The sequence below is a fragment of the Dipodomys merriami genome, unplaced genomic scaffold (genome assembly GCF_024711535.1).
Source record: "Dipodomys merriami isolate MVZ:Mamm:240054 unplaced genomic scaffold, mDipMer1.0.p SCAF_7, whole genome shotgun sequence".
Taxonomy (NCBI): Eukaryota; Metazoa; Chordata; class Mammalia; order Rodentia; family Heteromyidae; genus Dipodomys; species Dipodomys merriami.
This window is the reverse complement of record NW_027206290.1, coordinates 21,984,825-22,004,660: the sequence shown is the minus strand read 5'-3', so window position 1 is coordinate 22,004,660 and position 19,836 is coordinate 21,984,825. Positions and strand designations below refer to the sequence as shown.

The 19,836-nt window shown below is 39.5% G+C and overlaps 1 protein-coding gene across 4 annotated transcripts in view; it reads right to left on the bottom strand.

The window, feature by feature from the left end:
• Ptbp2 (polypyrimidine tract binding protein 2) overlaps positions 1-12,269 on the bottom strand; it is a 48,015-nt gene extending 35,746 nt beyond the window's left edge. For 3 of the 4 annotated variants that reach the window (XM_070007735.1, XM_070007736.1, XM_070007738.1), the window contains exons 1-2: positions 12,095-12,199; positions 10,249-10,279 (exon numbers count right to left, since the gene is read on the bottom strand). In XM_070007735.1, coding sequence (XP_069863836.1) covers positions 10,249-10,279; positions 12,095-12,102 — 39 coding nt within the window. In that variant the 5' untranslated portion in view covers positions 12,103-12,199. Of the gene's footprint in view, positions 1-10,248; positions 10,280-12,094 lie in introns of all 4 variants that reach the window. The other variant, XM_070007737.1, reaches the window with a different exon arrangement.
• Positions 12,270-19,836: the final 7,567 nt, after the last annotated feature.

Genomic DNA, 19,836 nt, shown 5'->3' with positions numbered 1-19,836 from the left:
AAAAACTGGGTGGCCAGTGGCTTACACCTGTAATCCTAGCTACTCAAGAGGTTGAGATTTGAGGATTGCAGTTCAAAGCCAGCCTGGGCAGGAAAGTCCATGAGACTATCTCCAATAAAACCAGAAAACCAGAGGCAGTGCTATGGCTTAAGTGGTAGAGTGCTAGCTTTGAGTTGAAGAGCTCAGGGACAGCACCTAGGCCCAGAGTTCAAGGCCCATGACCGACAAAAAACAAAAACAAAACAAAAAAAATGGGGGGGGAGAGGAGAAGGGAAAGGAAGAAATCATCGTCATTGGACCAAAAAGCTTAGTGATTAGTAATACAAGATGAAAGACACTGGCCTGATATGACCATTTTCCTATTCCTACAGGACCCCTGTTTATGAGAAAATAAACTTCTGTTCTATCAATAACATTGAAAACCTAACATCTATTAAGGTTTATAGTGTGTGTGTGTATGTGTGTAGTTTCATCTCCATATCCTAGGAAACTCCTAAAATCCTAGAAATCGCAAAGATGATACTATTTTAGTATGTAGTCAAAGAACTCATCTGTGTCCACTGTGGCTTGATAGGAAAAAGTTTGCTTTTCTAACTGTTTTCAAAGCAACAGTCAATCAAAAAGAATCCAAAACAGGAAAATCTTCAAATGTGTAAGGAATAAGATGTAAATGGAACATATACTACTTAAAGTCCATACTGCAAAATACATCTCATCAAAAGACAGCATTAAGAGGCTGGGAAGGTGGCTCAATGGTAGAGCACTTGCCTCGCATGCATGAGGCCCTGAGGCCCTGGGTTTGATTCCTCAGCACCACATAAGCAGAAAAAGCCTGAAGTGACGCTATGGCTCAAGTGCTAGAGCACTAGCCTTGAGCTGAAGAGCTGAGGGACAGCACCCAAGCCCAGAGTTCAGGTCCCATGACCAACCAAAAAAAAAAGCCAAACCCCACAACATTAAGCAGTGAGAAGGCTATCTACAACTGGAAAGAAAATATTACCAACAAAAATAGCCAACAGAAAATCAGTAAACATAATATATACTTCAATAAAACTACAAAATCAGTTAAATAATACAAAATTTTACCAAGCAAGATACATGCAAGCATTTCATATGATTTTGAAAAAAAGAAACATAAATGAAGATAAAAAGGTCTATCTCACTGGTATCAGGAAAATGCAGAGACTAGAGAAATTGTAATACCAGATTTAACAAAAAGTAACAAATTAAATACTTACAGTTCTTGCAACAATCTACAACACCCATGCACTAATTAGTGAGACATAAATTAGACTGATATTCTAGGAAATCAATCTACTATCCTGTGACATTCTGTACTCTTAACCATCCCCAGCAATAAAAATATCCTTAGATATACACACTCAAAAATTCTGCCATACATACACCAGTAACAACACAGAAAGATCACGGTAGCTTTAAAGTTAAAAAATTTTATAACCCAAATAACCACCAACCAAAAGAAAGGTCCAGAAGAGTACTTTCATAAGCAGTTCACATAACAGAGGGAATAAGGAGAACTTAAGGAACTTAAGACACTGCATATATAAATATGACTTTTGGATGGGTGCCTATGGCTCAGGAGGCTGAAAAGCAGGGATAGTGGCTTGAAGCCAACACAGGCAGAATAGTCCAAGAGACTTCACCTCCAAAACAACCAGTGAACAAGCAGGTTGTGTTTGGAGGCAGGGAGGTAGAGCACCAGCCATGCAAGCAAGATGAGCAAAAGTGAGATCCTGTGTTCAAAAACACCATGGGGGGAAAAAAATCCCGTATGTACTAAAACAGGGCATTATTCTACAACTAAGCTATCCCTAAATGTGGCTGTTTTACTTAATGATCTTAAAAGCTAATCGAAGAATTTTTCTCATATTCTGGTCATCTACTTACTTATAAAAGCTTAAAACAACATATTTAAAACAACACAAAGCAATATTATTTTTAGAATAGGAATATTACAAAGAAGGAACCATGGATCATAATCTCTCTGGTCAGATAACCCTGGTTAACATTTTAAAAATTAGTAACAAAATTCAAACATCAATTTTAATAAATATAAGTTCTCTCTCACTCCAAAATAAACTATCCTTAAATTGCATACAATTCTGCAACCACTCGAACTTACATGTTTTAAATAATGGTATAAAAAGATTAGTACTGTCCTCTTTTCATTTTATATAGCTTACTTCTTAAAATCAGTGCATGAAAATGTTTCACTCAACTGCTACACCTCAAATAGAAACATACAAAAATTAAGGCTAGTTACTCTATTTTAAAAAAGAAAACATGCAAAGTTCTCAATACAGTTAGTAAATATTACCTTTAAACTGAAAATCTGTTCAAAATCTGTTCAATCTTACTTCTGGCAAGACAAATCCAAACTACATTTGGATGCCCTCCACTTACCTATCAAGTCTATCAAAACTCCAAATACACTCTGTTGGGCAGACTGTGGGATTCTTTCTAGATAGCAAAATGTAATTTCTACACTTAAACAAAACAAAACAAAAAACAAATACAGCAATGTGTATTTACCTGCTGGTCCAGCAGAATTCCACATGCAGGAGCTTTTCTAAAGAAATATTGGCTTTTAAAATACACCGGCAAAAGTGAGTATGCACAAAGCTATTTACTACCATGTAACCTGTAGTAGAGCAATGGTGATGTGGGGAAACAGTCTACCAGACTACTATGCCTTAAGGAAGGAAAAGTGAAACAGTGACTTCCAAGATGTGTATCCTTAGGTGAAAGGAAGTCAAGACTGGACATACTGTGTTAGCCACACAGAAGAAGATGGGAAGAACATACTGACAAGATAAACCCAGGATTATGAAAATAGAGGAGAAAGAAACACAGAATAGATTACACAGCAGTGGTCTGGCAGACTTCTCTAAATGTACTTGCTTTACAATCTTGACTTTTAAAAAGTACAACTCAAACCATCTGCTAAAACCAGAGATGTCCTTCTTCCTTTGGTTGTACTGGGTTCTGAACTCAGGGCCTTGTACTTGGGCCATAACCTCAGCCCTCTATGCTTTAGCAAGTGTGCTTTTCAGAAAGGATCTAGTTTATGTTCAGGGCTGGAACCATGATTAGCCTACCGTTGCCTCTGCTACCACACTTAGCTGACTTTTTTATTTTCAGTCTTGCTATTAACTATTTTTATCTGGTTTAGTCTCAACTTTATCCTTGCATCTCCACACTATCTAGATTTATTTTAATAAACTAACACACAGCAATTACACAATATTTGCTTTGCGGAATAAACTAAAGATAAAAGTGACTACTAATAACAATGTTAGTATAATATTAACATTACTTTTTAAAAAAAATGCTTAAAACAGCATTTTTTAAAGATCTTTTTAGTGTACAAAAACTCAAATATAAAATCAAATAGGCAAAAAAATGTATAACCTGAAGTATTATTGGAAGTAACAGGAATATAATTGATTTCTGCTTTTTTTTTAAATGCTAACTATCAACCGGAAGGGTCTTGGAATATAACCTAGCACTTTAGAACTCCCCCCCGCATTATCATGGTTTCAAAGGAACTCACAATATGGAACCAGTACTTTTCCAAAAATAGTTTATTAAAGCTCTGGATCAAAAAAGTATAATTGCTTCAACATTACTAGTATTCCAAGGTCCAACCAGGATCAAGATGAAACAATTTAGGCAATTTAGTGTTAGAACCTTTCACAATGATACAACAATAATAAAAGGAAAAGCTACAATGGAGGCTGTTCATCAGGAATATAGTTTAGAAAATCTACCCTGCTTTTTTCTTATAAAAAGGCACTTCATTGTTACCAAATAGTTCATGAAGTTCTTAAGAGCTAATAGAGAAATTCACCTAATATATGAAAAGGAAAACTACCATTTTTTAGAATAACCAATTCGATTATGCAATCACTCACTACTAAAAACTATTTATAGAGGTTGACCCACTGTAACAATGAGATGTACAAGACACTGTTGAACAACAAACTTTACAATTTAGTTGGGGAGGCAGGGGAGGGGCAAAGGAGGGAAGTGTAATTGTGAAAGTGGGAGGGAAGGGGTGGTAGGGGAAAAATGAAGGAGTCAGCAACAATGCTGGATAAAAAATGTACTTATTGGGGCTGGGAAGGTGGCTCAGTGGTAGAGCGCTTGCCTTGCAAGCCTGAGGCCCTGGGTTCTATTCCTCAGCACTACATAAGCAAAAAAGAAAAAAGCTGGAAGTGGTGCTGTGGCTCAAGCGGTAGAGCGCTAACCTTGAGCTGAAGAAATGAGGGACAGCGCCCAAGCCCAGAGTTCAGGCACCATGACCGGACCCCCTCTCCCCCAAAAAAAGTACTCATTACCTTGCTCATTAACTGTATTAACTCCTCTGTACAGTATTTTCCCAATAAAAAAACGTATTAAAAAAACTATTTGGTGAAAGGAGGATGGGAGCATTCTGTAATAAATCCATCAAGCTGACAATACCTCAACCTACTGATAAATGTTATCACAGAGAAAACTAGACATTCTGTTCCTTAGCAGTGGTAAACCAAGAATTCACATGGGAATATCTGCAAAATATTGCTAAAACTTAAACCTGTACTTCACAAAGCCTCATTTAACTACAAATTTGGAGGAAATACAGAAGACATGAGGAACATAAAATGAAGTATGATCAGCAGAATGCAGGAAAGTGAATATTGGGTAGACTACTCATTTCCCCTAACAAAGAAAAGACAAGAAAACAGGGTAGGATAAAGTGAAGGATAAAGTGATTTATGATTGAGAGAGACTTAAGAGAGATGTCAATTAAATCATTAACTTTCTTTGGTTCCTGACATAAAAGGCAAAAATCATTTTGAATACTAAGTAATTTTTTTAATTTTATTAATTACAACAATAGTATCAATGTCATGGTCATTTTCACTAGGGAGATTTTATTACTTAGAGATATATACTAAGTTATCTCGAGATGATATAAAGCACAGAAGATATGCTAAAATATTCTCAACAGAAAGGAGTATATTACAACTTTTCCTCTACTTTTGTATGCACTACAACTTTTATAATAATTTTTTAATAAAAAGGAGAATTGTAAAAGCCACAACTTTGATGACAAAGCTATCATCCTTAACTTACCCTGAAATTCAAATATATTTTATCAAAAAATATGGAGCTCAATATTGACTTAAAGTGAACAAAAGAATGGAATTAGTTTTAGGCATATTTTTGGTAATGAATATGAGTATTTAGGCATACTTTATTACAATTGTTTTGACTTTAAAAACAGCAACACTAAAAGTTAACATAGGAGACTTTGAACAATAATCCTTTCATAACACTATCATGAATCTTTAACATGATAGTATAAAAGTTATCTATTATTAGTGCTATCATCAAAAACACATAGCTAAAAATTATAAAAGCACTGTCCATTTTTCTCTTCCTGTTGTGATAAATTCCAGAAATGCATATTACTTCCTATGTGTAAGTCTTAGAGCTTACATAAAAAGGGTTCTTTTTAAAAATATATACAACTATAATACTTTAAACCAAAAACTTATTATCAAATGTTTTATTTATTAAAAGTTCTCATTTCAAATAAAAGTTATAGTATTTTTATAGGAATTTTTTAAAGTGGAAAGAATCAGGGTCTAATAAAAACTACATGCTGGATAGGTTGACTCTGCCTCTTGAATTATCTTTTAGTCTACAAGTTCTCTCTCATTCTGTTTGGTTTAACTGTCTCTTACTAGTTACTGGTATTGATTCTGCAGACCTGACCACAGCCACACTTACTGATTATACTCTAATTGTAATACAGTATGTTCTCCAATATAAATTCAACAGTCAGAACTAGAAACTTGACCAAATTCTTTTTCTACTTTTGGTACTAGTTCTTCCATTAGAAGACACAATAATTGTGTTTTGTTGTTGTTGTAACTTGTTTTGCTAGGTGCAGTTTGTGCATAATAAACATCTGTTGATCAGTATTCTTACAGAAAAACAATAAATTATTTGACTCACTGTGCAGTGACTATAAATTTATACCAGTTAATCCACACAACTTCTGCCATTCCTTCATGTACCTCTCTGTTCTTCTCATCTCCAAACCTATCTAGAAAGCACAGATTAAGACTACTACTTTAATAATGGAACCTACTCATATCCTATCATCCAGAAGTAACCTCTCATAGCTTCATGGCACTTAAATAAAATCATGAGATTTTTTTTACATCTCCAAGTAGATAAGGTCTTCCTAAAAGTCTCTTTTGGCTCTCTAATAAAAAGACTGTAGAGCTGGGCACCGGTGGCTCATGCCTAGCTACTCAGGAGGCTGAGATCTGAGGATTACAGCTCAAAGCCAGCCCCAACAGGAAAGGCCATGAGGATCTCTAATTAATCACCAGCAAACTTCAAGTAGCACTGTGGCTCAAAGTGGTAAAGCACTAGCCTTGAGCAAAAGAGCTCATGGACAGTGCCCAGACCCTAAGTTCAAGCCCCACAACAAACTAAAAATTTAAAAGAGAGAGAATGTACAGCAATGAAATGATTATGAACATGTGGAAGCCTCAGACATTGCACACTATTAGAATAACATTCTTCCCTTAACTTTTTGTTTGGTATAAATCACAAATCACGGTTGAGGAAGATAAACTAAAAATAGTACCAATGAGTGCTCTCCCTAATGTGAGGAATGAGGTAAAGATTCCCAATCTTACCACTTCTATTCAGCATCTTACTACTGTCATAGAGAAGAGAAAAATGGTACTTAAATAGAAAAGGGAGAAAACTGTCTAAAGACAACAGGACATAAATAGTTTGAAAATACGATCAAATTTTTAAAATGCTATGTCTAAAAAGATTTTGCTTATTTAAAAAATATTCAAAAACTATTTGTATTTCTAAATACTACCACTATTGTAGTTAAATTTCTAAAAGTATCTATCACTTATAGTAACATCAAGAGATATGAAATAAGATGAATCTAAGGACAGAAGCCTTACTATGAAAAACCAACAAAAAAGGAGTAGATTTAAACAGATGTTTAGCAAAAGATTATAAACTAGCAAGGTACTGGTGGTTCACACCTGTAATCCTACCTACTCATAAGGCAGAGATCTGAGGATCATGGTTTAAAGTTAGTCCACAGACAGCAAAGTCCCACACTCTTCTTTCCATTAACCACCAAAAAAGCCGGAAATGGGACTCAGGTGATAAGAGCACTAACCCTGAGTATAAAAAAAATCTCAGACAGCACCCAGGTCCTGAGTTCAAGCCCCAGGACCAACAACATCAAAATGAAGACAATAACTTTGTCAAAATGCACCTCAGACGAGGTTCATCATTTTATACACACACACACAAATAGAAAATAAAACTACAACTAGCCAAATGTGGTAGTTCCAGCCTGTTATTGTCCTAACAGAGATAAGGAGAACAGAAGCTAGGGGAAACCCAAGGAGACTCATTTTGACCAGTAAAAGCTGGATGTGGTGGCAAGTGGCTGTCAACACAGTATAAACAGGTCAGGACCCAAGCTAGCCAGGGCACAAATAAGATATCCTATATGAAAAAAACCAAGTGTGTAGGACTGGGGGCATGACTCAAGTGGTAAAGCATTTGCCTAGCACGCAAAGGGTCCTGAGTTCAAACCTTAAGACTACTCCCACTAGTTATAACTAACACTTCATATCTCCCAAAAAGTCTGACTAAAAAAACACAATAGGGGCTGACAGAATGGGGAGAAACTAGAAATCTCACACCCTGCTAATGGCAGTGTAAAATAGTACTATCACTGTGGAAAACTCTGCAATTTTCAAAAAGTTAAAAAGTTAAACATATGCTTACCATATGATACAACCAATCTTAACAGTAAGTCCCACAAGAAATAAAAGCATATGCCCATACAAAGACATACAGGAACTACTTACAACAGCTTCAATATGAAAACACAAATGTCCATGAAGAGTTCAATATTGCTATACGCCAGAGTGTAATATTACTGAGCAACAAAAAAGAACAGACTATTGATACAAACATGCAGAAATAAGAAAAATATGCCTAGTGGAGTAAGATAACTTTAATTTCAAAAAAAATTAAAAATTTAAATTAAACCTAAAAATGTAACTGGAAGTCAAGAGAAATATGTTTCACATAAATTTTCAAACACACATGTACTACTTACTTAAAATGGCCTTTTCATTTTTAACAAAACTTAAGTACTTGTACACAAAAGTCTGACACCAAAGTAAAAGATTTTGACCATTGGAAGTGGTGCTGTAGCTCAAGTGGTAGAGCGCTTGCCTTGAGCTGAAGAGCTGAGGGACAGCGCCCAGGCCCAGAGTTCAAGCCCCACGACCGACAAAAAAAAAAAAAAAAAAAAAAAAAAAAAAAAGATTTTGACCATTATCCTAAAAACACTATACACAAAAAGACCACTATTCAAACTTTTTTGTTGTTGGTGGTGGTTGTGGGGCTTGAACTCTGGGCCTGGGTGCTGTCCCTCAACTCTTCAGCTCAAGGCTAGTGCTCGGCCACTTGAGCCACAGCACCACTTCCAGCTTTTTCTGCTTATATGGTGCTGAGGAATCGAACCCAGGGCCTTATGCATGCAAGGCAAGCACTCTACCACTGAGCCACCTTCCCAGCCCTCAACTTTTATATTAAGAAATCTTTCATGGTAATATTTCTGTATCACTAATTTTTTTTATATCAGAACTACAAAGGTAGAAAACTGGTAAAACCAACCCCTTGTATCTGGACCCATTGGTGTAAGTGTCCTTACTTTTCTAGCTACTCCTTTCTTGTCTATAAACTCTTCCCATCTGCTAATACTAGATTGTTTTGCAGAAGTTTTCAACATTTCTTCTTTTACAGAACTCATAAAAGAAAGCTACTATTTCAAATACCTACTGTTTCAAATACCATAACTGTTGCAATTTGAAATGTTAATGCCAACATGTCCTTCCCCAGAAGCTTATTATGCCCCACATCTACACTCAAAAAATAAACCTAAATATGAAGACACAGAGAAGGGTCAAGGTCACTACTGAGCAGGAGAAAAATATCACCAAAACTATTCTAAGGAACTATAGGCTAGAGGCAGTGCTCAAGTGGTAGAACGCCAGTCTAGAAACAATTATCATATTACAGATGCAATTTAAGAATTTTTAAAAACATGCCAACCAGTCAACCTCTCTGGACTAAGTACATAGCAATCCCAAGACTATTCACATTTGGGAGGAGAGCAGGTAAAGAAGTGGGTAAAGGGACAGTAAATCCCATTGTTGTGCCATGCTCTGGAAATTAAAAAGCTAAACCCCGGATATCCTATCTACTCAGGAGGCTGAGATCCAAAAGATCTCAGATGGGGATGAACCCAGCCTGGGCAGAAAGTCTTCTGATGGACATCTCCAAGTAACTAGCACAAATTTCAGGAGTGGAAACATGGGTCTAGTAGAGAACACTCAAAGCTCCAGGCCCTGAGTTCAAGGCCCTATACTGCCAAAAAAAAAAAAAAATTGGTGAAAGACAAGAACCATGCTCTAATAGGCAGAAAGAACCCACAAGCTTACAAACAAAAGAAAAAAAAACCTGTATTAGGACATTAAAAGATATTCAAAGAAATGAAAGATGTTAAGTGTTAAGAACTAAAGTTTAAAAGATTGAGTTTCCCTTGGCAAAAAAGTGAGGAAGGCTGACCTAATAAATAAAACTCTTCATCTTCTGACACAAATCTACATTGTCTAACCTTTTTTCTTTTAAGGCTCAGAATCATTTTAATGTGTACTACTAACAAAACATTTTCATTTTCTTAAAATAGAAGAGTAAAAATTTAGATTAATAAAATTACAAAACTTAATAATAAAAATATATCTACTTAAAACCATTGCTTCCCTTGAGAAAATAATGACATAATTTTGTATTCACGAGTAATGAATACAAAACATGCATTGAGCACTGCTGTGACTTTAAAATGTTATTCTTGTAGGCTGTCAGTTCTAGAAGTTTACAGTATGGTTGATTTTCTAATTTTACAAACTAAAATATTTCATGCACAGGTTTTGTTAGCTACAACACTTCGTTAGCTATTTAACTGAACTCTTGCACCATGACATATTCAACAATCCTTGTTAATTGATACATTTTTAGTATCCTCAGGCAGGCTGTGTGATTGTATCTTTACTCTTTCTAGCACTGAAGCAGTAATAAGCAGTAATATTATGTTCAAACATAACCTCCTACCTTCACACCAACAGCGACCTCAGTGACTATTCTGTAAAGAAAAAACACAAAAACAAAAGTTTTAACCTCCTTCTAATGATCAGTGCTTGACTCAAGTTTCCAGAGTCATCATTCATAAAACTTCCAGACACAGTGGTTACTTCTTTGTACTTTTTTTAATCACCTTGGTTTACAAGTAACTTTCAAACACTACAGCAAAGTTGGGGAACGCATGGTAATCTTTAAGAATAATTTTAACGTTTTTACTTTCAATGATTTTACCCAAAACATTGTAATAGCATTCCTACCATTCTAGTATGCTAGGTAACCAATTTAATATCTCAGTTCTTTAGTACTCTAAATGAAATCTAGGGGTAAGATAACAGGATGGGAAGCTCAAGTCGATCAGTTTCCTCTGTTGATCTTGATGAATAGATTCCAAACTCCTATGTTTTTATCTGGAACACCCAATCTCTCAAGATAGTGTTCTAGGATGATTTCTTCGGTCTGTTAAAACTTTTACTCAGTATCTTTTGTAAACACCACCAAACCCTCTGGGTTTGGCCAAAATAAATTCGGATTTTAACTTTGGACAAGACTGAGTTGAACAGCTGTGCTTCGTTAAAGGGACCCCGTGTGGGTTTATTTTTCTTCTTCTTCTTCTTCTTCCTTAATACCCATAGTCGAGCTGTCATTCTGTCCTCAAGTGCTCCCCACACCCCCCCCCGTTTCTGACAGTGAGATAAACAGAGTCAGTTCTTCGGTGGGGAGCCCGTGGCTGGTCCACACCTCTTCCTTGGCCTGCGTGTTACCTCCCTCAGCATCCTACCAGCACCACCCCCCACCCTCGGCTCTCAAAAGACGCACCTCGCTTCTGCCTTTGGGTTCTTTGGGGGGGGGTGTCCTCCCCTCCTCCCCTCCCCCTCGAAACTGACTAAAGTAGACAAGGAAAAAACACCAAAAAATAAATAATAAAGAGGGCCACCGTCGACCCCGGTGGGGGGGTGGGGGGGGGGGTCCTCCGGGCCCGGCCTCGGCGGTCGGCCTGGGCCCCGTGTGACTGATGTCGCCCTCAACCACTTCGTTTTATTATTGGGGGTGGGGGGGTGGGGAGGAGTGGGGGGCGGGGGAGTGGGGGTGGGGGGGGCGGAGGCCGATTAAATCTCGGGTGGGGGGGGCCTGGAGAGCCGAGCGGGGCCTGCCTGGTCTTAGGGCCCACCTTCCCCTCCCCCCACCCCAATTAATTCCTTTGTAAAAAGAAGCCGAATAAGATAAATACGTAAATTCACGAGAGAGAGAGAGAGAGAGAGGCCTCGGTGCGGCCTCCCGCCCCGGGAGCCAGTCGGAGGACAACAAAGGCGGGGGGCGCCGGCGGCTGCCCTCGGCCGGCTCTCCCCGGGGCTCCCGCCACCCGCGCGCGGCTCCCCGAGCCCGCCCCGCCGGGGGACACGGGGGAGAGGGGGGAGCGGCCGGGGTCCCCCCCCACCACACACACACACCTGCCGCACCCCCTCCCCTCAACGCGCCACCCCGGCCTGCTCGGCCCCCCCTTCCCGCGCCCCCGCCCCGGGGCCCCGCGCACCCCTCGACGCGGGCCCTGGATTGGGGGTCCCCCCCTCCTCGGGTGCGGTCCTCCCCCCCCCGCACACACCCGGCGGCGCCCCCCCCCCCAGCCCCGCCGCGGCCTCCGCGCCCGGGAGCGCGGGGAGGGGTGTGCGCGCCGGGCGGGGGTGGGGTAACGGCAGCCCAGCCCTGGGAGGGGCCGCGGCGCCCCCCCCCCCCGGCCCCGGACCCCCGCATCCCCCGGGCCCCGGCCCCCTCACGCCTCCGGCCGCACGCCCCTCTCCACCCCGGCGCGCACACGTACCCGTCCATTGCCGAGCCGGACAAAGCTTCTCTCTTCCCCAGAACCGAGCCACGCAGCCAGCGAGCCACACGAGCGGCGAGAAAATGGCGGCCCGGCCCCGACGGAAATTGCCGAAGGTGCCGGGGCGCGCGGGGCAGCGGCGGCGGCGGAAAGAGCCGAGCGCGCGGGCGCCGGGCCGCGGGAGCTGAGCGGCCGGGCCGCGGGGCGGGGCCGGGCGGGGGCGGGGCCGAGAGGGGGGCGTGGTCGCTGCGAGGGGCGGGGCCGCGGAGGGGAGGGCCAGCGCTCCCCCTCCTCTTCCTGGGCAATTTAACGGAGGCTCCTCCCCGGCCTGTCCCAAGCCCTCGGCTGCCAATGATTACGCCCAGCCAGCCCTATTTCCTCCTTAGCTAGTCCCAGCTGGGTGACCCTTGACCTATGTAGCCGGCCTGGGGGTGCCTTGGGGTGGAGAATTGCTTTGTTAGACGGTCTCCCTGGCCCTTTCTCATGGTCTCCCCTGCAAAAGGCTTGCCCCATGGAGCCAGGCCGGCTGATGAGTAAAAAGTAGTACTTTCCGAAAGCCAGGGCCACATCTCAGGCTGGAACAAGAGTTCTGCTTGCAAACTGGGGACTTGATCAGGCTAAGTGGGAGCCCTCCTGGTTCTCATTTCAGTTGGTCATTTGTGTGCACCTGTTATGGGGGGAGGGGAAGGGAACTCTGGACACAGTGGAGTGAGGGGTTAAGAGTTTGTGCTGAGCAAAAGCTGCAGATAGTTATGGAGCTGTGAAAGAAAATGGGGATAGGATTGGGGACCTTTGATTGGGTAAGGTAAAAATCATCACAATGGACCATGCAAATAAACTCATTTTGCCCTCTGTACCAAGATAGCAATTTTAATAGTGAAGTAGACATTTTCCTGTAGTATTTTTTTTAATAGTACGATAGTGTTTCTAGTAGAGGCTCGACCAGTTTGGATTGGCACTTGCTAGAGAAATTTGCTCAGTGGATGACACCTCTGCCATCTCTCCCCACCTTCATCCTTCAACCCCACTCCCAATCCACTCCAGAAGTCTTGGGAAATAAATACCCCGTACGATTTTCTGTTCATTTGAATACCGACTCTAGTTTTCCAGTATCTCTTCTAGAGAAACTGCTTCTCCCCTAATTGGAACTTCACTATATTAAATACTAGTTTGGGCTCAACAATTAAAATGTAAGCTCCCGAAGGGCAGAAACTACATACAGTATTAATCCCCTACTTTACACACTGTGGTTCAATCAATATTATTTGGCGTTTTGCTTTATCTTGGCAAAGACAAATTATTCTACTGGAGGAAACAATTTTTTCCATCCCCATGGTAAAAGAAAGTATAGTTGTCCTGAAAACTCAGTTTTTTTTTTTTTCCTCCTAAGAAAGCACAGGAGAACAAACATATATTTGCTTATTTTAGCAAGCACTGTAGAAAAGAGTTAAGGGCATTATTTACAAGTCAAGGCGGGAAAATAAGAGATTAAAAAAAATGAAATGAACTAAAGTATTCAATGCTAGGACAAAATACAGCTTGAGTCTGGAATGCGATGAATACAGCCATAGACAGAGATAGGCTCCCTTCCCCATTCATCAGTAGTTTGTTAGTCCAGGCCAAATATGATCTTAAAATGTTAAATGGAAAACTTAGAAGTAAACAGTAAGTTTTAAATTGCCCTCCATTCTGAGTAAACCATAGTACGATCTTTACCATCCTTTTTCTATTTCACCCTAGACAGATTTAATTCCAATCATCTCTGTCTGGAATATCTAGGCTCTATAAGCTATCCTCCAGTTAACCAGTTCATTCATCACAGTATCTCATTGTGTGCTCAGGTAACCTTTATTACTCAATAAAGCTCTCAAAATATAAGAGGAGTAATGCTGACAATTTAGATATACCAAATTAAAGCACTTCTTTGTAAACAAGGCAAAAATATCAGATGTTTTGAGGCAGTACACATTCATGTAACTTTCATTATAGTGGTTCTCACAGTTCTTTGATTTTTATTAGTTTTTGTCATCAATCCCTCATCAATCCTATGTATAAGCTAAACTTTGTTATAAGTATGCACATATAGAATAGTGTATATAGGGATGTTGGAACTATCGATAGTTTAGGTATCTGCTGGGACAAGAGGGGCTTGGAACTTATTCCCTGTGGATAGGTGCATCATAAAACTATACTGCATAAAACCTGGGTTCACATTTAACTCTTTCATTTGATAGCTACAGGACCTTAGATGTGTTCTCTGTCCTCCACAGGAAAAAATATCCATACCAGAAAGGCAACTTAACATAGAGCCTTCTTTCTAGATTATCATAAATTCTAAATGATTTAGTGTGTAAAGAGAACCTTCTCAGTTCAACAACTGGCTACAGTAAATACATAATGCTTAATAAAGGATGTTTCATCATCTCTCTTATTCCTGTTATTACATTATTAGTCATTGGAGAAGAACAGGACACAAATTTGCTCCTTGGATTTTTAATAGCCAAAGATACTCATATAAATAAATCTATATAGAGACTTTTTTTCCCCATGGTTAAATATGTCACTAAAGTAATTAGATTGGCTGGTATCTAGAGAAATAAATCTGGGGAAAATGTCATAGATAAATTTGTAAAGCCCCATCCAAATCTAAATTTGCATGATTTTATGAGTTAACTGTGAGATAGATTGTTAATCTCAACATTAGAGGACAGTCAACTTTTGTATACATGACAAGATTCCTGACAAGAGAAGGCATAAAAAGGTGATGTGCCTACAGAGTATTATTTTCATACCCATATCTTCTTACTTTCAGCATAATGATGTGTTCTTTCCTGTCTGAATGGTAAATGTTTTGACCTTTTACAGAGATTTACACTTATGTGAACAATGATTAAATGTAAAATTCAGTGTATACTAAAGGAAAATGAGGTCCATTGATACTATAAAAGTAGGAAATGAGATCATGTTCATAATGCTTGATTTAATTCCACTTCTAGCTCCATCTTATCTGCTTATCGTACTAGAGGTTCTATTTAACTTTTTCATGATGCGGTTGCTACTTATGAGACCAAGGAATAGCAAAAGGATCAACTAAATCCCATTTTAATTTTCAAGTAGGTGACTAGAAATTCAAACTGGAGAAAAAGAAATTCAAATAATATGCAGTCCAATGAAAAAACTATCTAGAAAAGGCAAATGTATAAGCTACAAAGTAGGTAAGCAGTAGTAAGGGGCTGGTAGGGGCAAGAGGAAGCAATGTAAATGGACAGAGTCATTTTGAAGATGATGCACATGGTTCAAAGCTAGAATGTGATGAGCATTATGCAACTTATAAATGTACTCGACATTGAATTAAACACCTCATTAGTACTCATGAATTTCAGGGCATGTGAATTATATGCCAATAAAGCTGTTACTAAAAGAAAAAGCATGTACCTTGTATTCCTACTACCCCACCACTGAATTTGATCTTCAAGAAACATTTATCAAGATGCATTATACTCACAAACTGACACGTTGAATTGAAACTGCTTTTTACAACTACTTAAAAGATAATAAAAAATAATTAAATTTTAAAAAAGGAACAATCCATCTTGTCAGTTTATTGCATGTTCCATCAGAGATGTCCTAACATGTATTTTCATTATGCACATATTGTGCTTTTATTCAAAGAAATAAGTACCTTTTTTGCAATGATAGGCCATTTATTTTGCAACTTAAATATCTGTATCTTAGAAATCTTTCCTTATTAGTACACTTAGAGTGGCTTCAGTCTTTCTATATGGCTATGTAATAGTCCACCAAGTAAATTATAATTTATTTAACTAGAGTAGGTTGGTGAGCATTTAGGTTGCCTCTAATCTTGCTTTTTAACAAGCCATTCTGTAATGAATATGTCTTATAAATCAGTTTCCATGTGTTTGAATATACTTCCTGAACAAATACTATTAAACTATTGGCATAATGCATTTTTAATTTTAAAAGATGTGACCAATAGCCATGTGCTGGCTACTCACACCTGTAATGCTACCTACTTGGGAGGCTACAATCTGAGGATCATGGTTTGTAGCAGGTTTGGGCAGGAGTCTGTGAGACTCTTTATCTCCAATAAACTACTCAGAAAAAGCCAGAAGTGGCACTGTGGCTCAAGTAGTAGAGCACTAGCCTGGAGCAAAAGAAGCTCAGGAACAGCTCCCAGTCCCAGAGTTCAAGTACCAGGACTGGGATGAAAGAAAGAAAGGAAGGAAGGAAGGAAGGAAGGAAGGAAGGAAGGAAGGAAGGAGGAAAGAAAGAAAGAAAGAAAGAAAGAAAGAAAGAAAGAAAGAAAGAAAGAAAGAAAGAAAGAAAGAAAGAAAGAAAGAAAGAGAAAGAAAGAAAGAAAGGAAAGAAGAAAGAATGAAGAAAAGAAAAAAAAAGTGTAAGGTCTGCTCCTGGATGGCAAGCAGACTCCACCCTCCTCGCAGTAAAGTCTCCACCTAGTACCTGCGTTACCTAGGCAGCTGGGACACCTGGAAGAGGTCACATCTGCATCTGCTGAGGTCACATCTGAATTTGATGTGGCCACACCTTTCCCCGCCCATACCCTACATAAGGCCTAGCCCAGGCCCTGACGCTCTCTTGCTGCTCTTTTCTTGCTCCCTCTGTTCTATTCTAGCTCTCTCTCTCTGTTCTTTTCTTGCTCTCTCTCTTTCCCAGCCACATGGAGTGCCAACCTTGCCTGGTCCCAGCAGGTCTACCCCTTACCTGAATACCACGTGAGTGCTACTGTTCTTACCCCTCTCTCTGCTCTTTTCTGGCTCTTTTCTCTCTCTTTCCTCTCTTCCCAGCTCTCTCTCATTCCCAGGCCTTTCCCAGCCACATGGAGTGCCAACCTTGCCTGGTCCCAGCAGGTCTACTGAATAAACCTACCCCTTACCTGAATACCACGTGCATGCTGGTGCTGTTCTTACTCGGCAACCTCTTTTTAAAAACCTAACAAAAAGGATGTGACCATATTACGCTACATGGGTCTTGAGCCCTTGGAGAAACTATTAGCAGTTCCTGGTTGAAAGAGAAAAAGAAGGAATTTCTTAATATAGAAGGAATTCCTACAAAATTCAAAAGTCAAAGCCAAGGGCCAAATAGAACAGTGGATGCAGCATCTGAATAAAATTGTAAAATCACACACAAAAGTAACTAATATCCTCAGCCCTACTGAAAAGGAATTCAAGGTGAAAAAAAAATACTAAGCTACTTTTCTTTTACTTGACAACACACCCTCCCTAAGATACATCTGAGTCTGAGTAAAAGGATTCCTTTCCTTGCTTATCAGTACCATGTGAAGACAGAATAAGGATACTTCAAGTTATATTAAATTTCAAAAAAAAATTTTCACATGAAAGTCTTTCTTTGGAATCTATGGATGAGATAACCCCCATGATCAAGAATATTCAGGATCCAGGAAGCTAGAGGTCCCACATATTGATGGAGAAGAGAAGGTAATTGGATGTTCAGAAAAGAGACCTCAAAGTACAGTTATATAAAAGGCCTGAAGGGTCCAATGGAATAAGAGACCACAGGGCTTCAGGAATGATACTTCTTTTTCTTTTCTCTCTTGTAAAGGTAATGTACAGAAGAGTTACAGTTACATAAATCAGGTAACGAGTACATTTCTTTTTGAACAGTGTCACCTCTTCCCTCATTTTCTCCCAGTTTTTCCCACCCAATCCCCTCCCCCACAAATTGTATAATTCATTTATCATGTATCATTGCTACATTTGTTCACCCTTTGTCCCACCATTTCTGGGCTCCTCCTTCCCATCCCCAAAACACATATAAGCTTATGTACAAGACAAAAGATACAGAAATAAAAAACAACAACGAAAGAGAAAAAAAATAACAAAATATCCTCTTGTTTCCATTTCTCAGAGTTCACTTCCAAAACATCGTTTTATATGATCATATGCACATAGCTATTGTGCCTTTGTGATCCACTCTTAAGAATACCTTCCTTGGGCTGAGAAGGTGGCTCAGTGGTAGAGCGCTTGCCTTGCATGCCTGAGGCCCTGGGTACAATTCCTCAGCACCACATAAGCGGGAAAAAAAAAAGCCGGAAGTGGCGCTGTGGCTTAAATGGTAGAAGAGCTGAGGGGCAGCGCCCAGGCCCAGAGTTCAGTCCCACGAAAAAAAAGAATGCCTTCCTTTGGTCTCACTATGTGAATGTTTATAGAGTCCTGTATAATTTATCATGTCCAAGTGTAATGTATCACATTTATGATCCAGTATGTTTACTTGTATGTTAGTAGACACAATCTAGTTATAACAAATGAGGGAAAATATGCAACCTATGTTTCTTTGGGACTAGCTTACTTCACTTAATATAGTTTTTTCCCCCAAGTCAGGAATGATATTTCTTAAAAGAAAAAAAAGGAATGTGAGACAGATTTTTAAAAGTGAATATATTAAGCAGAGATTTTTAGTGCTGTTAGCAAACATAGGAAAAGAATCAAAAACACAAGTACCATTTTTTTAAGTAATTCTGGAATAACAAAAAATGTCATAAAATATGATCATAGCCAGGTACCAATAGTTCACACCTGTAATTCTAGCTACCCACAAGACTGAGATTTGAGGATCACAGTTCAAAGCCAGCCTAGGAAGCAAAGTCCATGAGATTCTTTTCTCCATTTAAGCACCAGGAAAGCCAGAAGTCGAGCTGTGGCTCAAGTAGTAGAGTGCTAACCTTGAGTGTTAACACTCAGGGATAGCACCTAGGCCCTGAGTTCAAATACCAGGTCTGGCAAAAATAAAAGTCCTCCCCCCCCACACTCCACGGGTTGTAACCATATTTGTAAGGTAAATCCAGCCATGGGAAATAGAGAAGCCCCATTTGGAGAGATGGAATCCCAAGTGTTTATTAGAAAGCCAGCACCTGCAGGTGGACTATTGTTTCAAAGACCTGAAACTCCACACAGTACCTGCACAAAGCTTTTAAAGACAAAAGCCACATGTTTGGGTGGTGACAAAGCCACAGCTTAAACAAAGGCACCAGGAGCAAGGCTTTTCTCTCTGGGTCTTAACAACATAATACACTTGCACATCCTTTTAAAGAACATGATGTGTCTGTATATCCTCTAAAACAGAGCCCTCCTAGCTCTACTGACTGAGCTAGGCATCTGCACTTCAAAAGATGGCTTGTCTCACCTTTAGGGCTTTGAAGCTGGATGAAAAGCCCCCATCACCCAGCTAGGCACCTGGATGTCTGTGAGAACAAGGTGATGTTACTTAGACCCAGTCTTCTTACTGCAATATATATGTATATATATATATGCATGTATATATGTGTATCTGTATATGTATATAAATGTGTGTATATGTAAGTATATGTCTAATATACTATGTGGCCCAGTTGCTAAGAATAGTTTTATCTAGGGCCAGTTGTGGTAGTGCACATCTGTGATCCCAGCTACTTAAGAGATAGACAGGAGGATTGGAGTCTGAGGTCAACCTTAGCAAAGTATGAGATCTTATCTAAAAAACAAACAAACAAATTAAAAGCAAAGATGTTGAGGTGTCTCTCAAGTGGCTTAAGTGAAAGGCCTTAGTTTAATCATCTGTAGTCACCAGAAAACAAAAGTCAACATACTAATATAAATTCTAATTATTAATAAAGTTAAGGTTGTAAAACAATTTTGTAAGATGTTAGAGAAGTGTGTGTGTGTGTTTGTGTGTGTGTATATGTAGGAATGAAATTTAAAATTTCA